At 40.8% G+C, this 18,931-nt stretch overlaps 1 protein-coding gene across 2 annotated transcripts; it reads right to left on the reverse strand.

Moving 5' to 3' along the window:
* Nucleotides 1-921: 921 nt before the first annotated feature.
* rif1 (replication timing regulatory factor 1) lies at nt 922-17,849 on the reverse strand. 2 transcript variants are annotated; one of them, XM_072685908.1, is made up of 36 exons: nt 17,679-17,849; nt 14,427-14,548; nt 14,232-14,310; nt 13,967-14,063; nt 13,716-13,846; nt 13,547-13,638; nt 13,203-13,392; nt 12,507-12,599; nt 12,264-12,402; nt 11,950-12,101; nt 11,768-11,858; nt 11,412-11,609; nt 11,179-11,289; nt 10,839-10,901; nt 10,626-10,729; nt 10,365-10,451; nt 9,422-9,495; nt 8,983-9,163; nt 8,764-8,871; nt 8,487-8,636; nt 8,260-8,359; nt 7,914-8,181; nt 7,783-7,828; nt 7,491-7,693; nt 7,288-7,381; nt 7,047-7,175; nt 6,817-6,959; nt 6,634-6,723; nt 6,491-6,548; nt 3,318-6,386; nt 3,082-3,201; nt 2,838-2,924; nt 2,602-2,717; nt 2,266-2,419; nt 2,066-2,180; nt 922-1,970 (listed from the first exon to the last, which is right to left on the reverse strand). In XM_072685908.1, exons 2-36 carry the CDS (start codon nt 14,537-14,539, stop codon nt 1,735-1,737), a joined length of 7,281 nt encoding a protein of 2,426 aa, XP_072542009.1. In that variant the 5' UTR covers nt 14,540-14,548; nt 17,679-17,849; the 3' UTR covers nt 922-1,734. The 2 variants fall into 2 exon arrangements, with proteins under 2 accessions (XP_072542009.1, XP_072542008.1); XM_072685907.1 differs by having other exon boundaries at nt 11,741-11,858.
* Between the last annotated feature and the right edge of the window lie 1,082 nt (nt 17,850-18,931).

The following is an 18,931-nucleotide window of genomic DNA, read 5'->3' on the forward strand; positions in this document are numbered from 1 at the left end:
TTAGAAGTCTTTAGAGAAGTGGGAGTGTGACACATTCACTGGGCTAAACCACCTCAGGCAGTACCTGTAGTTGATGTTAGGTTAGAGTTAGAGTAGTTATTCTACTGTTTGTCTGCATTAAAATATGTGCAATTTTGTTCAAGCCTGTGTCACCCCCTCTTCTGCGGATGTGACATAAGAAACCTGACTGACGTTATACAGTACTTAAGTATTTATGCTAGACCAGTAGAGTATTTATCTTTTATGTTCCAAACCTAGTGTAACGAGTGACTAAATGAAAGCCCATTATTTTTGTATATTGCTGACAAATATCAGATTCAGTTGACTTTACAGAAAAAAAGGCTTCCCTGGAGTTTCCAGTGTTGAAACTTTTGCACAAGAAGAGTTGGGCTTACTTTCTGTACTCCTTTACTGTAAAGGAAAAGAAAAACAAACTGACATTCAATGTTTCATAAACACTGAACAAAGCTGTAACACAAGAGAGGTCAAACGAACATTACGAGGATAGTCAAACTTGCAAACCTTGAGGAAAGACCATCAGTTCCTCAGATGCAAAAAAATGTGTACTGAAAAGTTAAGAAAACAAGCCTCTTCCCTCCTTGGCTGAAGGCTGATCACAAGTTGCATGTGTGTTTTGTTTCCTCAGAGATCTAGGGTTAGTCGTATACCTTGGCTCAATAGTTAATAAAGCACACCACGATTCTGCAGTAAACCAGTTTCTTGTCATTAATACAGGTCCATTTGATATGCAGGTAATGGGGAAATGTATGTAAAGCATCTATGCTACATGAACTGAGAAGATAATTGAGACATGTAATTCCAATCTGACCACAAATATCACAAAGTTAATGCTGTTGAGGGGGTTAATAGAATACTACAAAATGTCAACACTAATAATTTCAAAGCAGTCAAAACTCCAGCTGGACATTTCAGTCTTTATTAAAAAAAAAAAAAGGGAAAAAACAGAAGAGTCAAATACACAATAGCCTACACAAGTGTTGCAACAGCATAAAGATGCAGAACATTCACAGCTCCCTTCACTGCATGCATGCGCTACCTTGTCACTTTAGATTATGTAGTTATTCACTGTTCTGTAAAATTATGGTTTTGTGCAATGTATTTATAATAACGAATGTGGTGAACAGTCAGTTTACCTTAGGAGTTTAGGATTGAACATTACTCACAAGACTTGAACTTAGAATTTGACAATGTGTCAAGGATTGGATTTGTTAAATATTAAAAGGCATCGTCAAGAGTGTTCTACCGTGAATTGAACAAGAAAACTGTTAATCAGTGTGTATTTGTTTGGTAAACTCTGGTCTTTCACCACATTTGCAAGCTAGCAAGGGTTTTCACAACTCTGGTTTAGGTTAGGTTAAATGCCTCAGTATTTCACTCCACAATGATGAACATTCAGTTAAAACATTTTCATCTTTATTCCTTTATTTAAAGAGTATTGTGGTATTAAAAAGTGCCATCTGCATCCTGGCTTGTATTCAAGTCCTATAAAACCAGAAGTGAGGTCATCACTCCAAACAATGTCATTATGAGGACATTAAAACCAGCACAAGCTGTTCCAGGAAAGTATACGTCCTGCTATCCATCTAGGGTGGAAATACAAAACAAAAAGATAAAATTACGACTAAAAAAACCAAAGTAGTCCACTGCCAATATATCACTGAAGCATAGATGTTCCATTGAGAAGGTTCAGGGTTAGGATCTTCTGGATAGCCATCAGAGCAAACTGTCCTCAAGTTTGCTGACTAAACGTGACTGAAGATGATCCACAATACTCCTCATCATGCCACTGAGCTGTTCATGCATCACACCCAGTTCCTTTGGTGAACAGCGACCGAGCTCCTCCGAGGTTAGTCGAGCTCCCAATGCAGCAACATCGGACAACAACTCCACAGACACTGGTGCTTCTTGCTTCGGCTCTGAAACTAACGCCACCTCTGAAGAGAGATCTTCTACAGGGAGAAAAGACAAATATCCATCACATCAAATTATACTGTACACTGACCATGAGTCACATCTACCTTATACCAGTGTCTGTCAGATATACCTTGTGCATCTGTAGACGTTTGTTCCTCCTCTTGATTTGGAGTAGCATCCACATCTTCAGAGGTCATTTTCTCCATTTCATCAAAACCTTTCAGGTCATCAGAGCGCCCTTTCCGCTTCAGGGAAAAAGGAGCCATTAGTAACAGAGCTTAACAGAATTTCTTTTTTAGTAGTCAGGCATTTATTGAAAAAGGACAGTACCTGTTGTTCGTGATAGGTTTTGAGTGCTTTCTTCACATTTGAGAGCTTAGGTGAGCGAATAGGGAGCAGCTTAATTTCGCTGGGGGTAAGAGCACTTAGATCCCCAACGGTTTTGATATTTCTAGCACGGACGAGCTGACCAAGGCCCCGCGGCCTAGATATGGAGAAAATCAAAATCAAATACGAAAATAGACAACAATGGATTGATCAGTTCAGCATTCTTCCAGAAGCTGCATGAAACAAAGTCCATGTTAAAATCTGTGCACACTACTTCTCTCTTCTCCCATCCACATTCTTCTCTCATTTAAATCACTTTTTCTAAAGTACATGACTCACCACATGTTGGAGGAAATCTGTGGTAGAACCGCCTCCACAGGAGTAGAGCAACAGACCAAAGCTGGATAAACACAGTCCTTTGGAATGGGCCGGGGCTCCTGGCTCATTTCAGAAATCTGTTGCAAAATTAAGCAATGACTTTACTAAATTATCTACACCAAAACTGGGGAATAATAGGAGAAAAGAAACAAGTATAAAAGCACCACGCAAATAGACACAAAGCAAGCCATACATACTAAGCATTTTTTTGAACTCTTGTATCCAGGACTGCGAAGGTTGCGGGGACTGAGAGTCAAAAGGCCTTTGGTTGGTGTTGTGATGTACTGCAGAGGGGGGAAAAAAAATGTGTGGGAAGGAGAACTCAAAAAAGCCAAAAAAAACGTATAAACCTAAAAAAAAAAAAAAAAAAAAAAAAAAAAAAAAAAAAAAAAAAAAAAACATAAAACTAAATATACCGATTTAGCACAGTCCACAAAATACCTTGGATTGTCCTATAGATTTTGATCTTGGTGAACTGGTCCGTATTACTGGACTACGACGATCAATGTCATCAGCCAATTCCTGCTGGTAAATTGGGTTTGCGAAGGACACTCGCCGAGACTGAAAAGGGCACAACACAAAACATTAGGCTTTATCCATTACTGCCAACTTTAAATACAACAAAGCTGTAGGGTATCAATTTTTAAGAATGTAGGAAAAAAAAAAAAAAAAAAAACCTTCAGAAGAGGGGATGGAGATTCTTCTTCCAATTGCCTTTTCTGGCCTTTCTTGAGAATGCTTGTAGATGGAGAAGCTGAAGGTGACCATACACCACGAGTATGCATGCTACTACTTGGACTCTGTCCCAAATCTGCACAATGAATGTCTGAGAGCTTCTGCTTGGGTGGGGAGTCTAGGCACGTTTCAGCAGAGGTTGCCTGTGGAGGCACAGACGCCTCACTAAGATGAGCAGCCTCTGGTTCAACATCTCTGTCTATCTGCGTTTCTTCACCTTCCGCTTCTAAATGAGGAGCAATGTCCAATTCAACTCCCTCTGATAAGGGAGCAATACCATCCTCATCCATTTCCTGCTCATCTTCCTTTTCTGGTATGTCAAGCCTTTCTCCACAATCATTCACAGATGAGTCAACTGCAATCTGATGGACAGGGGATTCAGACCGCTCTAAGCATAAAGCATTATCCTCCACAGTTTTAGCATTTACTGAGGCACCTTGAGGGCTTGAACTTTGAGGCTGCTCTTGACTAAAAGTGTTTTCTGTTGTACAGCTACCCTGTTCCTGGTGCTTACTCTCTGCATCACCTGCATTTTCATGTTGATCTTTCTCTACCTGGTTTGGACATTCTTTCAAACCAGACACCTGGAAGTGTGCTACATCAGGCTCTTCCACCAAGTTGTCGGTTGGCATTCCTGCATCAGCTGAGCCGGGTGAGGCTGGTGAACACTGAACATCAGCAACCACAGGACAACTTTCTAATATTGCTACACTTTCTTTTTCTGTTAGGACAGGCTTGGAGTTGCTCAATTCAGGTTCAAGTGGCAAACTGTTCGGTTCATGAGAAAGATTATTCAGGTCTTGAGAAACTTGAGAATCACTGATAACATTTTCTTGTGAGGGCGTACTGCTACGAGCCAGAAAGCAGTTGCAGCTTGTAGAACGTCTACGACCACGACCTCTTTTAGTGTGTGGGCATCGGTGCAATTCTGGAGTCTTTAAAGCCACTTTTTCAGGTAGCACTAGGTTATTCTGCAAAGATGGCAATGCTCTTTCCTCCAGAGCTTTCTCATCCAGTGCAGTGCTAACGTCCATTTTCATGGAATCCACTTCCCTCGTTGATTCTTTACTTTTTTGCTCACTTTTAGGTGATTTTGCATCAGATGACATGCCAGCCCCAGCATCTGATAAAGGTGTGTCATGTAAGCTATTCAAAACATTCAGACCAGTTTGTGAACCACTTTGTAAACTATCCTCACCCTGTTTTGCACCTGAAGCAGGACTTACACTGACTTGATCTACAGTAGGGACCTCCCCTCCATCATCTGCACCGGTCTCAGAAAGCATGCTCACATCTAAGCAGGCCTGCTTCTCGGGCATTTTAATAGGATCTGCACTGCCCTTGTCCAACTTGGTCCCCGAAATATTTTCATGTGTTGTTGTGTCTGGCACCACTTCAGAAGCCAAAGATTTATGGCCTTTAGCCTTTTTAGTTTTTTGGCCTTCTTTGGTATCGGAAGAATCAGTTTCAGAGTTCTCAACTGGCACCAATGAGCCTTGAGATGACCGACGAGTGTTGTACTTGTTACGTCCTTGAGAAGAATCTTGCATGTCTTTAATTTCCTCAGTATGTGAGCCTTCAGAACTGACTGAATCAGATGGCGTGAAGTCTCTGCTGGCATTCAGCTCCTCTTCAATCTTCTTTCGTCTCCCTGGTCTGCCTCTTGCAGGTGCCAAAGTCTGAGAATCAGACTGACTCAAGTTAGGAGCTCTTTCATTTTCAATTACAGGCTTATCTTTGTTGTGTGCATCAGTGGCTTCAGATCTCCGTGTTCTTTTCAGCCTGCCAGGTGACTGGCCATCAGCTGTGTCTGATGCAAGTTTGTCATGTTTGTTCTTTAAGACAGATCCACCAGTTTGAGAATCATTCTGGGAACCCTCCCTGCTCTGCATTTTGCCTGAAACTTCAGGACTTGCAAGAGACACTCTTGCTCGTCTCACAGGCCTACTATGTGACTGGCTCTCGGACTGACTTAATGGAGACTGCGTATCAGCAGAAGGTTCCATCTGGCTGAGCTCTTTACTCTTACTTCTACTTCTTACCTGTGATGTGCTTGTAGCCATTGCTACTTGTGACTCAGTTTGGCTATTATGTTCAAGCTCACTACTTTGCACCTTGCCACCTTCACCCTTGTTCTCTTCAAGCACTTTACTTCTCCTACCTCTGCTAGGCAAAACGCTATCAGTTTGCTTGGTAGGTGCAGGCTTTTCAGTTCCTGGCAAAGCAGAATCATTAACAGCATCCTTTTTCTGCAATTTGTTCTTTGATTCCTCTTCTGCCAATTCCTCACCTGGTCTGATAGGCCTACTTCTGCGTCTACCGGACCTCCGTGGTTCGACCTGACTTAAACTTTGGGAAGGAGCAAGAACCTCTGAAGGCTCTTCAATAGAGGCCATTTCAGTTTCCATCTCTACCTGGGATTTATCCAAAGAATCATCACCATCAACAGCTCCATTGAGAACTTTGGTCTGGGTGTCTGGGATCACATCATCCTCATCTTCAGTGCCTTCACTGGAACATTTAACTACTGATTTCATCTCTGAGTCCATTTCTACATTTCCATCCCCAGTCTGAAGAGTAGAATGTTGGGTGATATTTCTGGGTGATACCTCTGGTTGTGAAGAGGCACCTGGAGTCAAATGTTCTGACTTTGGAGAATCCTGGCTGCAAGAAGTTCTTGTAAGTGGGCCAGTAAATGTTGTAACACTCATGGGACTGGCTGGCCTTCCTTCTACATATTTCTCCAAAGTGATAAAGGACTGACGTCGGCTACTAGGCTTTGGTGGAGTACCAGAGATCATGTCAGATGAACCGGACACATTCGGACTGTGGTCCTTTTTAGAGGAATCCTCATGCGCACTAACATCTGCCACTGAGAGGTCTTGAGCTGATTGCATCTCATTATCTCCGTCAGCGTCATTTGTTTCTTTCTCTGGTGCATCCGTCTCCGGACAAGTTGTATTGTTTGCTTCTTTAGTATCACTCACAGATGATTCCTCGCTCTCTAAACTCTATGGGTATAGGAGAAAAAAAGATCACTTAATTTGCATGGCCCACACTAATACAACTAGATATACAAAATGAGTTTCAGGTTAAATCAGATATTTAACCTTACCGTGGTTGCAATCTTATTCACTTTATCTTCAGGCTGTTCATCTGCTGGCAATTTGTCCCTAAATGGAAACATTTGGTGAAAAAAAAGCACTAAAAGGGCCAATAGATTGGGTACTCAATAAAAACAAAAGGATCAGCACATACATTGATTCCTCTTGGCTCTGAGTGTACTGTGTAAAGACTGTAGTATCCAAAGAGGCATCCAGGTTATTGTACATGGCAGGAATATCATCCCTTGAAAAAACACAATTCACTGGCTTGAATTGCTTCCAAAGCATGGAAGGACATTTTAGTGTAGTGCACAAACCATTAACCTTACAATCTTACCTTTTAGTCCGTTTGACCTCTTTCTGATGTTCAGTTAACACCCTCTTCTTTGCCTCAGGTGGAATAAAAACAAAATCCACAGATGCTTCCTCCTCAAGAACGTCTCGGCGTGGAGGCTTGGGAGATCCAAAATCTAGTTTTACCTGCAAATGTTATACTATCATCAGTCAAAACATTCAGGTGTAAACGGGGTAGAGAAAAAAAGGGGGTGCTTAAATTAGTCTACTTACAGATACAGGCTTGGATGTGGCAGAGCTCCTTTCTTTAAGTTCCCCTGCTTTAGCTAGCAAGGATTCCCTCTTCCCTGCTGAGGTCACATTTATCCCACTGATTTTGGTGTCAAGTTGAGAACACTCGCTCTGATTGAAACAACAAAGCAATTAACTTTGCAGCTAGTCTGTTGCAACTCATGCTCAAGTTAAAAAAAAAAAACAAAAAAAAACTGAAATGCAGGAAAAGAAAGAAACTCACTGAAGCCTGTCCACTGAAGTCTTCTGAGTTTTCAACTGCTTGAAATCCAGGTAAAATTAAGGGAGCCTTCTGCTTAGCTTGACTTAAAACAGGCCTAAAAAAATCATGAAATAAAAATGTACATCAACTAAACCTGTGCCAAGGTATGTATAATAGTTACCTGAAATACAGGCAATCATTTTTAACCTACACCAAACACTTACATGAGCTTCTCAGGGTATGTCAGGGCAAGTGCATTTCCAAAAGTGGCATTCCAGAACTGAGTGACAACTGATCGTATTTGCTTGTTTTTGTGTGGGAAAAGAACACAAAGCAAAGGAGAGAGCACTGCCAGTAGCTCATCATCATACTGCAGCGCAGAACGTGTCTGGAGGCAGCCAAGCATTTCGCCTGCCAGCTTCTCCAACTAAATAATGACAAACAAAACCCAAAATTAAAAAGAAGGGTATAAATAGCATACTCCTTGGCTGCAATAAGAATCTATACCAAAATTACCTTTGATCCAAGCACAGAGTGGGATTTGGACTGTTTACCTTCTGAGCTACATGGATAAAAGTCATAAAATTAATTCAGACATTTAGCTGTAGACTTTGATGGGCTTATGAGCACACAACATTTAAACTCACCTTTCTACTTGTTCATACAGAAATGCAAGAGGTTTGGTGAGAGAAGCCAGGGACTCTAGGATTACTGTGGGCAATGCAAGGCTCGTAAAAAGCGTAGACACAATGGAGATAAGCATGATGCCAAGGCTGCTTAAAACCACACTGCCCTCGTCAGAATTGTTTAAATCCAAAAAAGCTTCCAAAGCCTGGACCAACAGGATGTGGAATTGAGAGAGATTCCCCAAAGCTTTGCTCCTCTTCCGGACCCATCCTAATGGAGTATGTGGGGCTGAGGAAGAAATCATTCCTTATTAATCAAAAAGCCCACCATGAGTTGTACCTTAACATTTCAGAACAGATAACTTACATTTCATCTTTTGCTGAAATTGAGCAGTGAATGGAGAAAAATCCACGCTGTCAACAACTGCGTGCAAGATATTTGCCACTGCATCAAGTGTGGACAAAGTCTAGAAGGGAGAAGACATTAAGAGTGTCTTAAGTATTAAAAGTATTAAGAGTGTTTAAACAAAGCTTTACCAATCTTAGAAGGAGCAATATACAAAATCAACCAAGTCACATTGTGTGCATGTTCACCTTCAGGGCTTGACTATCTAGAGTAGCAGAAATCTTGGCACATAACTCTTCACAGCACACATTCTCTTCTGCTGTGGCCACCAGAGCTGAACAACGAGCAAATGCCTTGTAAAGTCGAGACCATGTGTTCAGCATAGATTTCTGTGTCATCTATAGAAACAAGAATTAACACCATATCAGAGCACAAAGCATTTACACAACATTCAAATAAAACGGTTTCGACAACAAGGCACCTATTAAACAGCATGGGGGCAAAACTGACCAGCTGGCTACTGACCTGTGGAAGAGCAGAGCCAGGCAATAGGTGAGTAATGGGGAACATCAAGGCGCTGTGAATTGCACTGAAGTTATGTTCCAGAGCATCTCCTTGGTTTACCTCATTTGTCTGCGAGAAGAGGCATATTACTTTTAGATATTTTAAGATCATAAAATATAAGCAGCAATAATATTTAAAAGGAAATCTGTCAAACTGATCTACTGTAACTACAGCACAAACCTGAGTAATGGTATCAGTCAGAGGATTCACAACCACACTCCACATTCGCCACAAATGCTCCTTGTTTTCCACAGCTTCCACACTGCGACTGATTGTCCCCAAAACAGCTTCCACAAAAGCTAAAGGGGAAGTGGGTCCACAGAGACCACAACTGACAAGGGTCTCAAGGCACAAGAAAAACCTAACAGATAACAAAAAAACAAAAACAAAAACATTTAATTTGAGCTTATTGCCAATATAATGCAAATTAATATATTCAATAGTATATTCATTTTGTAAGCAGTGCTTACAGATTCTTGATTTACAGAAGAGACAAGACAAAATTAAAGTTTAATTTCTAACAGCCAACACAATTTCCATTCTTATCCTGTTTTTGCTATATATTTGCTATATTTTGCTTAAATACCCAAGCATACTAAAGATCCTGTCAAGTACTCACCTCTCATCTGCCAAAAACGATGAGAGCAGGCTGCTGTTGTAGAAGAGCAGTATAAGGAAAAGTGCTGGGGTACCCTGGGGTAGAAATTAATAGAACAATCCATGTTTATTAAAACACACCTGTCTTAGTCATAATATATATTTCAGCCACTAATTACATTACAGAACAATATGCATGATACAAAGCTGAGTAAGGCTTCCCTCTGCCATCAAAACTGTCTGCTGATATTTTCATTTTATGCCCCAAAGGTTCTATATTTAGATCCAGTCACAGGTAAGGTCAATAAACACAAATAAGCACACTGATGTTCATGAAACCAGTTTGAGATGTCTAATTTGGAGACAATTAGATTGGTAGATTGTGACAATGAAGGGATGCACATGGTCAGCAACACCACTCACTCTGGGGCATTCAACTCCTTACACTAATGCACACCCGACACCATTCTGGACTGTTAAGTCCATGGACTCATGTTGTATCCCAAATTCTGATCACTGCCCCTCAGCATAAATCAAGATTAATCAAACACCTAACCGCCTTACTGCAGCCTTAACTTTCTGTTCTTGACTGACCATCCACTGTTGTAGCCCATCTACCTCAATGTTCAAAGTGAAGTACATTCAGAGATTCTCACCACACCTATGTAATTATAGGAGTTATTGTATCCTTTCTATCAGTCTGAACCAGTCTGTCCATTTTTTGACCTCTTTCATTAAAGCATTTCTGTAGAACTGCCACTTACTGAAGGTGTCTTTCATTACACTATTCTTAGTCAATGCTAGAAAGACCGTCAGTCATGCGTTCCCAATTAAGCTATCTGTGGTTGCATGTAGACACAAACAAGGACCACTGAATACATTTAGGAAAGAGACTTACAGAAGTACACTAGACAAAAATCACTATTGCATACAAATGAATAAAAACTTAATCAATGATAGCTTACATTCAATACATCCATGTTGGCTACTTGATATGCAGCAGACCCAAGCACTTTTTGAGGTATGCCTTTCACTGTGGCTTCCAACAAAGCCTGCGACAAAGACAGTATGCAGAAAAAGTTATTTTTCAAAGTGTACCAAACATTTGCACAGATAGGATGTTAAATTCTGGCAAAATTCTTACATAATGAACTACAAATCTAACATTAAATTTCAAGCTCAAAATGTGCTTTAGAAGCAATTGTTTGAGGATTGAGATGACCTACCAGAGCACGTGGCGCTGGTAGGGCCTCCGAGGACAGGATGGACTGCAAAGCCTGCAGCAGGAGTGTAAGTACTTCAGAACCCTGTCTTTCCTTCTTATTACCAGCTATAAAGGAAAGCCACCCCACATAAAAATTGTACGGTTAGATAGGAACATGTTTACTGTACAAAAGGGCATACAGCATGTAGGTTGGAAAGCTACTCCATGTACTTACCAGTCTCTATCGTTGTACTGACGAGGTTAAGAAGGCTATTCCAAATCAGACTAAGCAGCGCTTCTAAATAAGGGAACATGAAGGAGGGTTATTTGCTAGAATCAGTTCTAGGCTCTTTAAGAACACAAAAACTAAGATATTAGGCATTCAACACTACATGGATAGTCATAAATTAAAAAAAAGGTTAACAACCATTTCTTAAAAAAATTAAGTGATACCAGTGGAACCAAGAGCCAAATGGGTTGTAAATTCCAAAAACAGTGTAAAATCCAACAGATTACCAAAGGGTGAGACTTAAATGCATTTCCAAGACCAGCACAATAAAAGAAAATAAGAGTACCTGGAGCATCCTTGCCCACAGCAACATAGCCATTCTTAACAGCTGAGATAAAAGTACAAGAGTGCTTGCTAAAGAACGATTGGCTGCTCAGGAGGTTGTGGGTCAGAGGCTCTGAAAAAAAAATTAAGCATACAATTAAGAAACTAAAACACAGCCGTTATGACTAGAAACATAAACAATATCTTTAGTTGCAAAAAGTTGAAACAGTATAACTATAGGGCACTACGTCTTACCAAGACTGAGTTGCAGTTTGTTCTTTGTAGCAGCAGAAGTTGCCTGTGCGCCTAAAAAGTAGTGCAGGAGCATTTCAAGTCCCAGCAGCTGGATGGAAGAGTAGGACTGTGGGACACTCATGCTGCTGTTGAGGCTCATCATGCTGCTGTTGATGCTCATTCGAGGATTAGCACCTGGAGAGCTACACGAAGGAACACCTGAGATATAAAAAGAAAACAAAAATAAGACAATACTAATACTACCAGTATGCAGGTTACAATGATACATATCCAAAGTGATTCAAGTATCTATAACATGTTAAAAGAACTGCAAGTAGTTTTTTTTATACCCGATTTAGGGGTCGTCAGACCAATACCATTGTTTTGGCTGGTGTTTCTAGCTGGAGTGGCTGGGCCCTGCAGTGAAGCATCTGGAGAAAGTGTATTCTGCAGCAGTGGTACACCAACCTAAGACACGACAATTTAACGTGAAGTCAGTTCTTGTACAACACTGAGTACAGCAGCAAAACTGCTATCTATATGGCATTACTTTGTTTACCTGCTCAAAATTAGCAGCTAGGTTGGGCCCCAGTTTAACTACCAGATACCACCAGACTTCTAACTTGGTAAGTAACAGGGCCTCAGTCCTCACAAGAATGGAGCTGAGGGGCTGCATGAGCAGCTTCAGTCGCTTGCTGCTGCACAGGATGTCTTGGGAAAAAAAAGAAAAAAAAAAGAAAAACAAAACAAAACAAAATAGTTTTAATCCAGAACAGGTGATAAAGCATTAAGGTGCAACAACAAATCAGCAATGATAGTTAGTAGACAGATCAGACTAGAGTCAACACCAACATGATTGGGTTTTTAGCTTACCAGGGTTAAGAGCAAAGTTGTCAATGAGGCTCTTCCAGGCTAGGAAAGCAATCTTCTTGATGTTGGGAGATGAGCTGCGGAAGCCCAGCTCTTCTAAATACAGCAGGGAGTTTATGAAGGCTCCCCCCTTGTGGAGCAACTAAAAAATAAAGATACACAGATTCACCTCCACTGAAACATCTCATGCAATACAGAGCTTATAAAGTAGTGCCACAGTAGCTCCCATGGTTGAGACAACTTTACCTTGCCCAGGAGTTTGACAAATAAAGGCCAAAGCTTCAGCACATTACTTTCATTCTTTGTGGAGAAAAGTTTCTGCATTTCAGGGATTAGTTTCTGAAAAAGAATACAGAGAAAAAATTAGAAAGGTCAATTGTAGTGTTCATATGCCTCAAATAACACTTCCATTCAGTCCAGTGATGCTGTAAACTAAACACTTTATTCATTTAAATGATTGTTAAATGAGGTATTAACAAGTTTATCCTGCTTTTGTTGTTTGTTTTGAGTAACTGTCTACTAATCATAAAAGGCATTATACAAGACTCGAGCATTGCCGTGAGGATTTGATAGCATTCATCGACAAGATCGTTAGTAAAAACAAGAAGTTGGATGATCACCCCACCTCATCCCAAAAGTATGAGATGGAGCATCACCATTCCTAAGAAAACCGTTTCACAGCTCAATGCCACACCTGGCATTAGGAATAGTGCTACTAGGTTCATGTTTATCTGCTCCTATTCTATTGGCAATTCTTCGCTACAATGTTTTAACAAGCTGCATGTGTCCAACAATGGTTGTAATGTGAAGTAACTGAATGCATTCATTAGAAGGGGTGTCAAACATTTGGACACTTTTCTCCAAAATTCTAGCAATGTTACACTGCTTCCTCTGCATATGTATACACATATACACATCAAGAGGTCAAAGAAAGCCACTTACAGATGACATCAATGGCTCTACAATGGCAGCCACCTCGTGCTGTTTCTCCAGAAGAAGGGGCAATCCCATCTCCAAGGCTGCAGCCGCACGCAGGCGCACTTTCGAGGCCGAGTGGACCACCAGAGGAATGACTAGCTTCGCCCAGCATACTGCTCCTTCACCCATCTGAGAGGGTGCCTGCTCCAGAAGCCTGAATTTGACATTTAACAATTACAGAACAAAAATTTTTTTTTCCACATGGTAACTAGCTTTATACGCGTTAAACATACTCAACTTTTCCATTTTAGGAAAAAGCTGCAATGCAGTATAAAAAGTTCTTTTTTTTTTTTTTTTTAAATACGTACTTTATAACAACATTAAGTGACTCATGATCCATTAGAATGGACTGTATATCTCTTGTCTGCATGCCGTCTAGAGTCTTGAGGATGTCTGATGTCTAAAAAAAGATAGAAAAAGAAATTAGCAAGGCATACCTTCAAATAAGGAGTTCATAAAAAACTGAAATTTACTGACCTTCTTGGAAACCACTTCTGCAGGGAAGTTCTGCTTTGAGATAACCCATAATGCTCGAGTGCATGTGTTCTTGTCTTTGGATTTTAACACTAGGGCACAAAGGGCCAATAATATCTCCTCTGCAAAATGAGCTTTAATAGAAAAAAAAAACAATACAAAAAAAACATTAACAAGCAACAAATGGAAACTACTTCTCTGAATGTTTAAGGCTATTGCAGCTTTTTTTCCTCCAACTTTGTTCTACAGTTTACCTGGGATGCCAGAGACGATGTTTGTGTTGAATACGCAAAAGCCCAAAGCTTGAAGAGCAGCCTGACTTAGTTCCTCATTCTCACTGGATATGTGAGTCTGACAGCAGAGACAAAATATAAATCGGTTTTAAAGCAACCCTCAGGTTTCAGGACACAAGTATGGGACCATATTAGGACCATACCCCAGTTAAAAACAAGCACACAAAACATTAACCAAATTAATAAAAAAAAGTTGTCTTTACTTAGCTTTATTTAGTTCGTTTACCTGAAGAGCTTTGCCCAGGCGTGAAAAGTGCTTAACAACTATAGGAAAAAACTGTCGACCATCTTCCCCACTGAGCCGGCTAAAACGTATAGACAAAAAAATTCTCAGTATCATTAATTTGAGGTTGTGCATGGCAGTAATAAGCAAAAGAAGAATCAAAGGTAGCTGAAGTAGAAGTAGGAACATATCACCCACTTGGCAATGGTAAGGTAAGCATCGGTCTGCTCTGACGCTCCAGCTGCATCATCTTCCAAAGACTCCAGGAGAGGGAGAAGGCTGGAGCTAGAGAGGGGTACCGTAGCCATCATCCTCACGCCCTGCGAAAAAGGTCATTCCACCAGTGTTTATTGTTGGCCTACCATGGCTGATTTAAAATAATCCCCAAATGATCATGTCTGCTGTTAATGAAGAGCAAAGAAAACATGAAACTTTGGCAGGTGTCCATCTAACAAACATGCAGACAGTAAGCTTATTTTAAAGGAGCAGCTCATGATCTAATTTATACAGTCATGCCCGAAAGTATTCATACCCCTGTCAAAGTTTGACTTAAATTTACTTTTATTTAACCAGAAATTATATTTTTGCCTGGAAATGACACAGGCATCTCCCAGGAGATAACACGATGATGTACAAGAGGCATCATTGTGGGAAAAAATATTTTATACACATTTGAACAAAAAGTGGCATGTCCAAAATTATTCATACCCTTCTCAATAATTAATAGAAAAGCCTTTATTGGCTATTACAGCAATCAAACGCTTCCTGTAATTGCTGACCAGCTTTTTGCATGTCTCCACTGGTATTTTTGCCCATTCATCTTTAGTGATGAGCTCCAACTCTTTGAGGTTCGAGGGTCTCCTTGCCATCACCCTGATCTTTAGCTCCCTCCACAGATTCTCAATTGGATTCAAGTCAGGACTCTGGCTGGGCCACTGCAAAACATTAATGTTTTTGTCTGCTAACCATTTCTTCACCACTTTGGCTGTGTGTTTTGGGTCGTTGTCGTGCTGAAATGTCCACCGGTTCCCAAGGCCAAGTTTCTCTGCAGACTGCCTGATGTTGTTGTTGAGATTCTTGATGTATTGCTCTTTTTTCATGGTGCCATTTACTGCGATCAAGTTCCCTGGTCCATTGGCTGAAAAACACCCCCAAAACATTAGGTTCCCACCACCATGTTTGACAGTGGGGATGGTGTTCTTAGGGTTGAAGGCTTCTCCTTTTTTACACCAAATGGTGCACACATCATTGTGGCCAAACAATTCAATTTTTGTTTCATCTGACCATAAAACAGAACACCAGAAGTCTTCTTCTTTGTCCAGATGAGCATTTGCAAAGGTCAAGCGGGCGTTTGTGTGCCTTTTCTGGAGAAGTGGTGTCCTCTTTGGCCTGCGTCCGTGGAACCCAGCAGTGTGCAGTGTCCGTTGAACTGTCTGCCTTGAGATGTCGCCACCAGCAGAGTCCAGATTCACCAGGATGGCCTTGGTGGTGATCCTTGGATTTTTCTTCACCTCTCTCACTATTCTCCTGGCCAGCACAGGTGTCACTTTTGGCTTCCGACCACATCTTCTGAGATTTTCCACAGTGCGGAACTTCTTGTATTTTTTAATAATACTTTGCACTGTAGCCACTGGAACTTGAAAACATTTTGATATGGCTTTATAGCCCTTTCCTGACTTGTGAGCGGCCACAATGCACAGCCGCAGGTCCTTAGTGAGCTCCTTTGTCTTAGCCATGACTGTCCACAAACCAACTGCAGAGAGCTGCTGTTTTTCTCCTGTTGAGTTGATTAAAACAGATGTTCCCAATGAATCAGGGTAATTAGGATGCTTTAAAACAGCTTGGACTATTTGGAATGGTATAGAACTTTGGATTTTCCCATATACTGTGACAGTTTTCAAAGGGTATGAATAATTTTGGACATGCCACTTTTTGTTCAAATGTGTATAAAAGCTGAGAAATATTTTTTCCCACAATGATGCCTCTTGTACATCATCGTGTTATCTCCTGGGAGATGCCTGTGTCGTTTCAAGGCAAAAATATAACTTCTGGTTAAATAAAAGTAAATTTAAGTCAAACTTTGACAGGGGTATGAATACTTTCGGGCATGACTGTATAATTACACTTACCCAAGTGTAGACAATCAGTTTGGACACATGGGTATTGAGCAAGAAGGCTAACATAGCTCAAAGTAATACAAGTCTGTTACACACTTATTTTTGCATGCTTTGCATGCAACTATTACACCGAACTAAAGGAGCAAACCTCAGACACTGTACAATTCCTTGCTGACTGGTCAAGTTTTAAGAAGAATAAGTGATTTTCTGGTGAACTAGATTTACATCAAGTAATTGATGTAACTTATGACTTATTCTGGACATTATGTAGCATATCCAACAAAACAAAATTAAAGAGCCTACAAGATGAATAGTACATTATTTATGACTGCAAATAACTCCATCTGTATATCACTGCTCTTGTATCGTATAGTCTGCATCTGCTTGTATATTATATAATTTGCAGATAACGGCCTGTTGTGTACTGCCTGTAAATGACAGACTGATTATACAACGTTTAGTACAACGGCCAGAACCAAATGTATCGTGTGTCAGCATATTTACCCTATGAATCTGATACTGAGACGAGAAAAATACCCTGAACATCGTTAAATAAGGATGATCAAGCACGGGCTTCACATGGTAGAGAAAAGTGAGGAGGGTATTTTAAACATTTCTTGCTTGCCAGCTAACAGGTGGGCAGAGATGACCGAGACCCAATAAACCAGCTAACAACTGATCGGCAAAGGTGAAAATATTCAGACCTGAAGACAATAGCGTTGGTCACGAAGCAAGAAAAAACGAAGTAATAGCCATAGCTGGAGAAGCTGGACGGTAGGTTAGCTAACTAGCTTCCCTGCCCTCCTTCCTTCTCCCTGCTCGGTGCCTGGCTAGCCGACTGGCTAAAAGTTGGTATACATGACCCTACCCTGCAGTTAACCGTGCTAGCTACCTTTACAGCTAGTGTATGGTCTGACTGTCTGCTTATTCACGGCAGATAAATGTGCTTGGTTTGGGGGAAAGTTGGCTAGTTACTGCCTCAGTTTAACACGCTGGGTAAACACTGCGCCAGCTCCAGCTAATGACACGCACATAGAAATGTAAAGCCCTGGCTGATCCAGGGCGAAATGGCGAGCATAAAAACTAGCTAATACAGAACATTAGCAGTTCCTAAGTGTAACCGTGCTGCATTTGCAGAGATGCAACTGTTAGCTAGCGACTTTGCCACGGGCCCCAGTTTGCTAGCGGCCTCATTTGTGGAGCTCCCGATACCAGCACGCTGCTAACTCACCCAACCCCCTTCACCAACACACACACACACACACACACACACACACACACAGCCAGCCAGGCAGGCAGGCACGAAATACAACAAAACACACAGTCCTCTCACCTCACAGTTATTAAAGGAACACAGTCGACAAAACACAGCGATAACATGGACGAGCGGGGCGATGTGAATGTAACCGGGAGAGGAATATCACAGGAAAAAGAGACTGTTGACTGTCACTGGAGCTAAGTTCCCTTCAGTTCCTCCAACCCCGCGAAAACGCTGGCGCCAAACGAGGCGCGCTCTACACCGTCACCTTTCACCCGACGTAGTCGCCGCCCACTCATGAATTATTCAGTAGAACTGGAATAAAATACCGATTAAACACGTTTAATTTTTATATAACTTATTCCCTTACTTATTAATTAAATAGACTCTGTGTATTTACTGATTAGTGTCGAAATGCACACATTAACCTCACATCTGCTTTCTTTTCTAATTCTTGTTATTTATGTTTTCTCTCTACATTGTCAAAACAGCTATGACAGTAATTACAAAGATATCTGAGATCTACCTCAGGACCCCATGGAAATGTAATCTCACCCAAAGGAGGCTTATATGTTTGACACCCCTTCTAATGAATGCATTCAGTTACTTATACTCACTCAATTGAGGCTTGTGCATGGATCTCCATGCCATTCTGCCAATAGGTATTTAATAAGTTCATATTGCGTTTGTGGCAACACTGTGATCACTTTTTTGAGACAGCTTAAACAGTGTTTTAGCAAGGTTGTAATAAAGTGGACAGTGTGTGTGTTTTCTGGGTTTATAACATATTATTAAAAAGTTTTGAATTCAACAAATGATTACTTACTACTTCCCTTACTACACTGCTTTTAACCTGTTATTGAGTTATTAAGTTGAGTTATTAAGTATTAAGTCCTTTTCCCCAAAAACTGAGAACTGTCATTGCCTCATTTGGCATTTCCACCACATAGTTAGTTATTGCAATAGTACAGATGGTGATGACTAGATAAATGGTACGGGTTTGATCTCTACATTGTTGAAACAGTTATGACAGTAATGACAACGATATCTGAGATCTACTTCAGGACCCCATTGAAATGTAATCTCACCCAAATGAGGCTTATATTGTGCATGGGCCTCCATGCCATTCTGCCAATAGATATTTAATAACTTCATATTGCGTTTGTGGCAACACTGTGATAACCTTTTTGAGGCAGCATAAACAGTTTTAAGTTACATGCTTGAAGCCCTGCATGAAATGAAATCACTTGAGTAAGTGATGTTTGATGTTTGTTTGCCATCATGGCCACTTCAGCACCAGCACATGCATACAGAACACACAGAGATAA

Source organism: Salminus brasiliensis, chromosome 8 (assembly GCF_030463535.1).
Source record: "Salminus brasiliensis chromosome 8, fSalBra1.hap2, whole genome shotgun sequence".
NCBI lineage: Eukaryota > Metazoa > Chordata > Actinopteri > Characiformes > Bryconidae > Salminus > Salminus brasiliensis.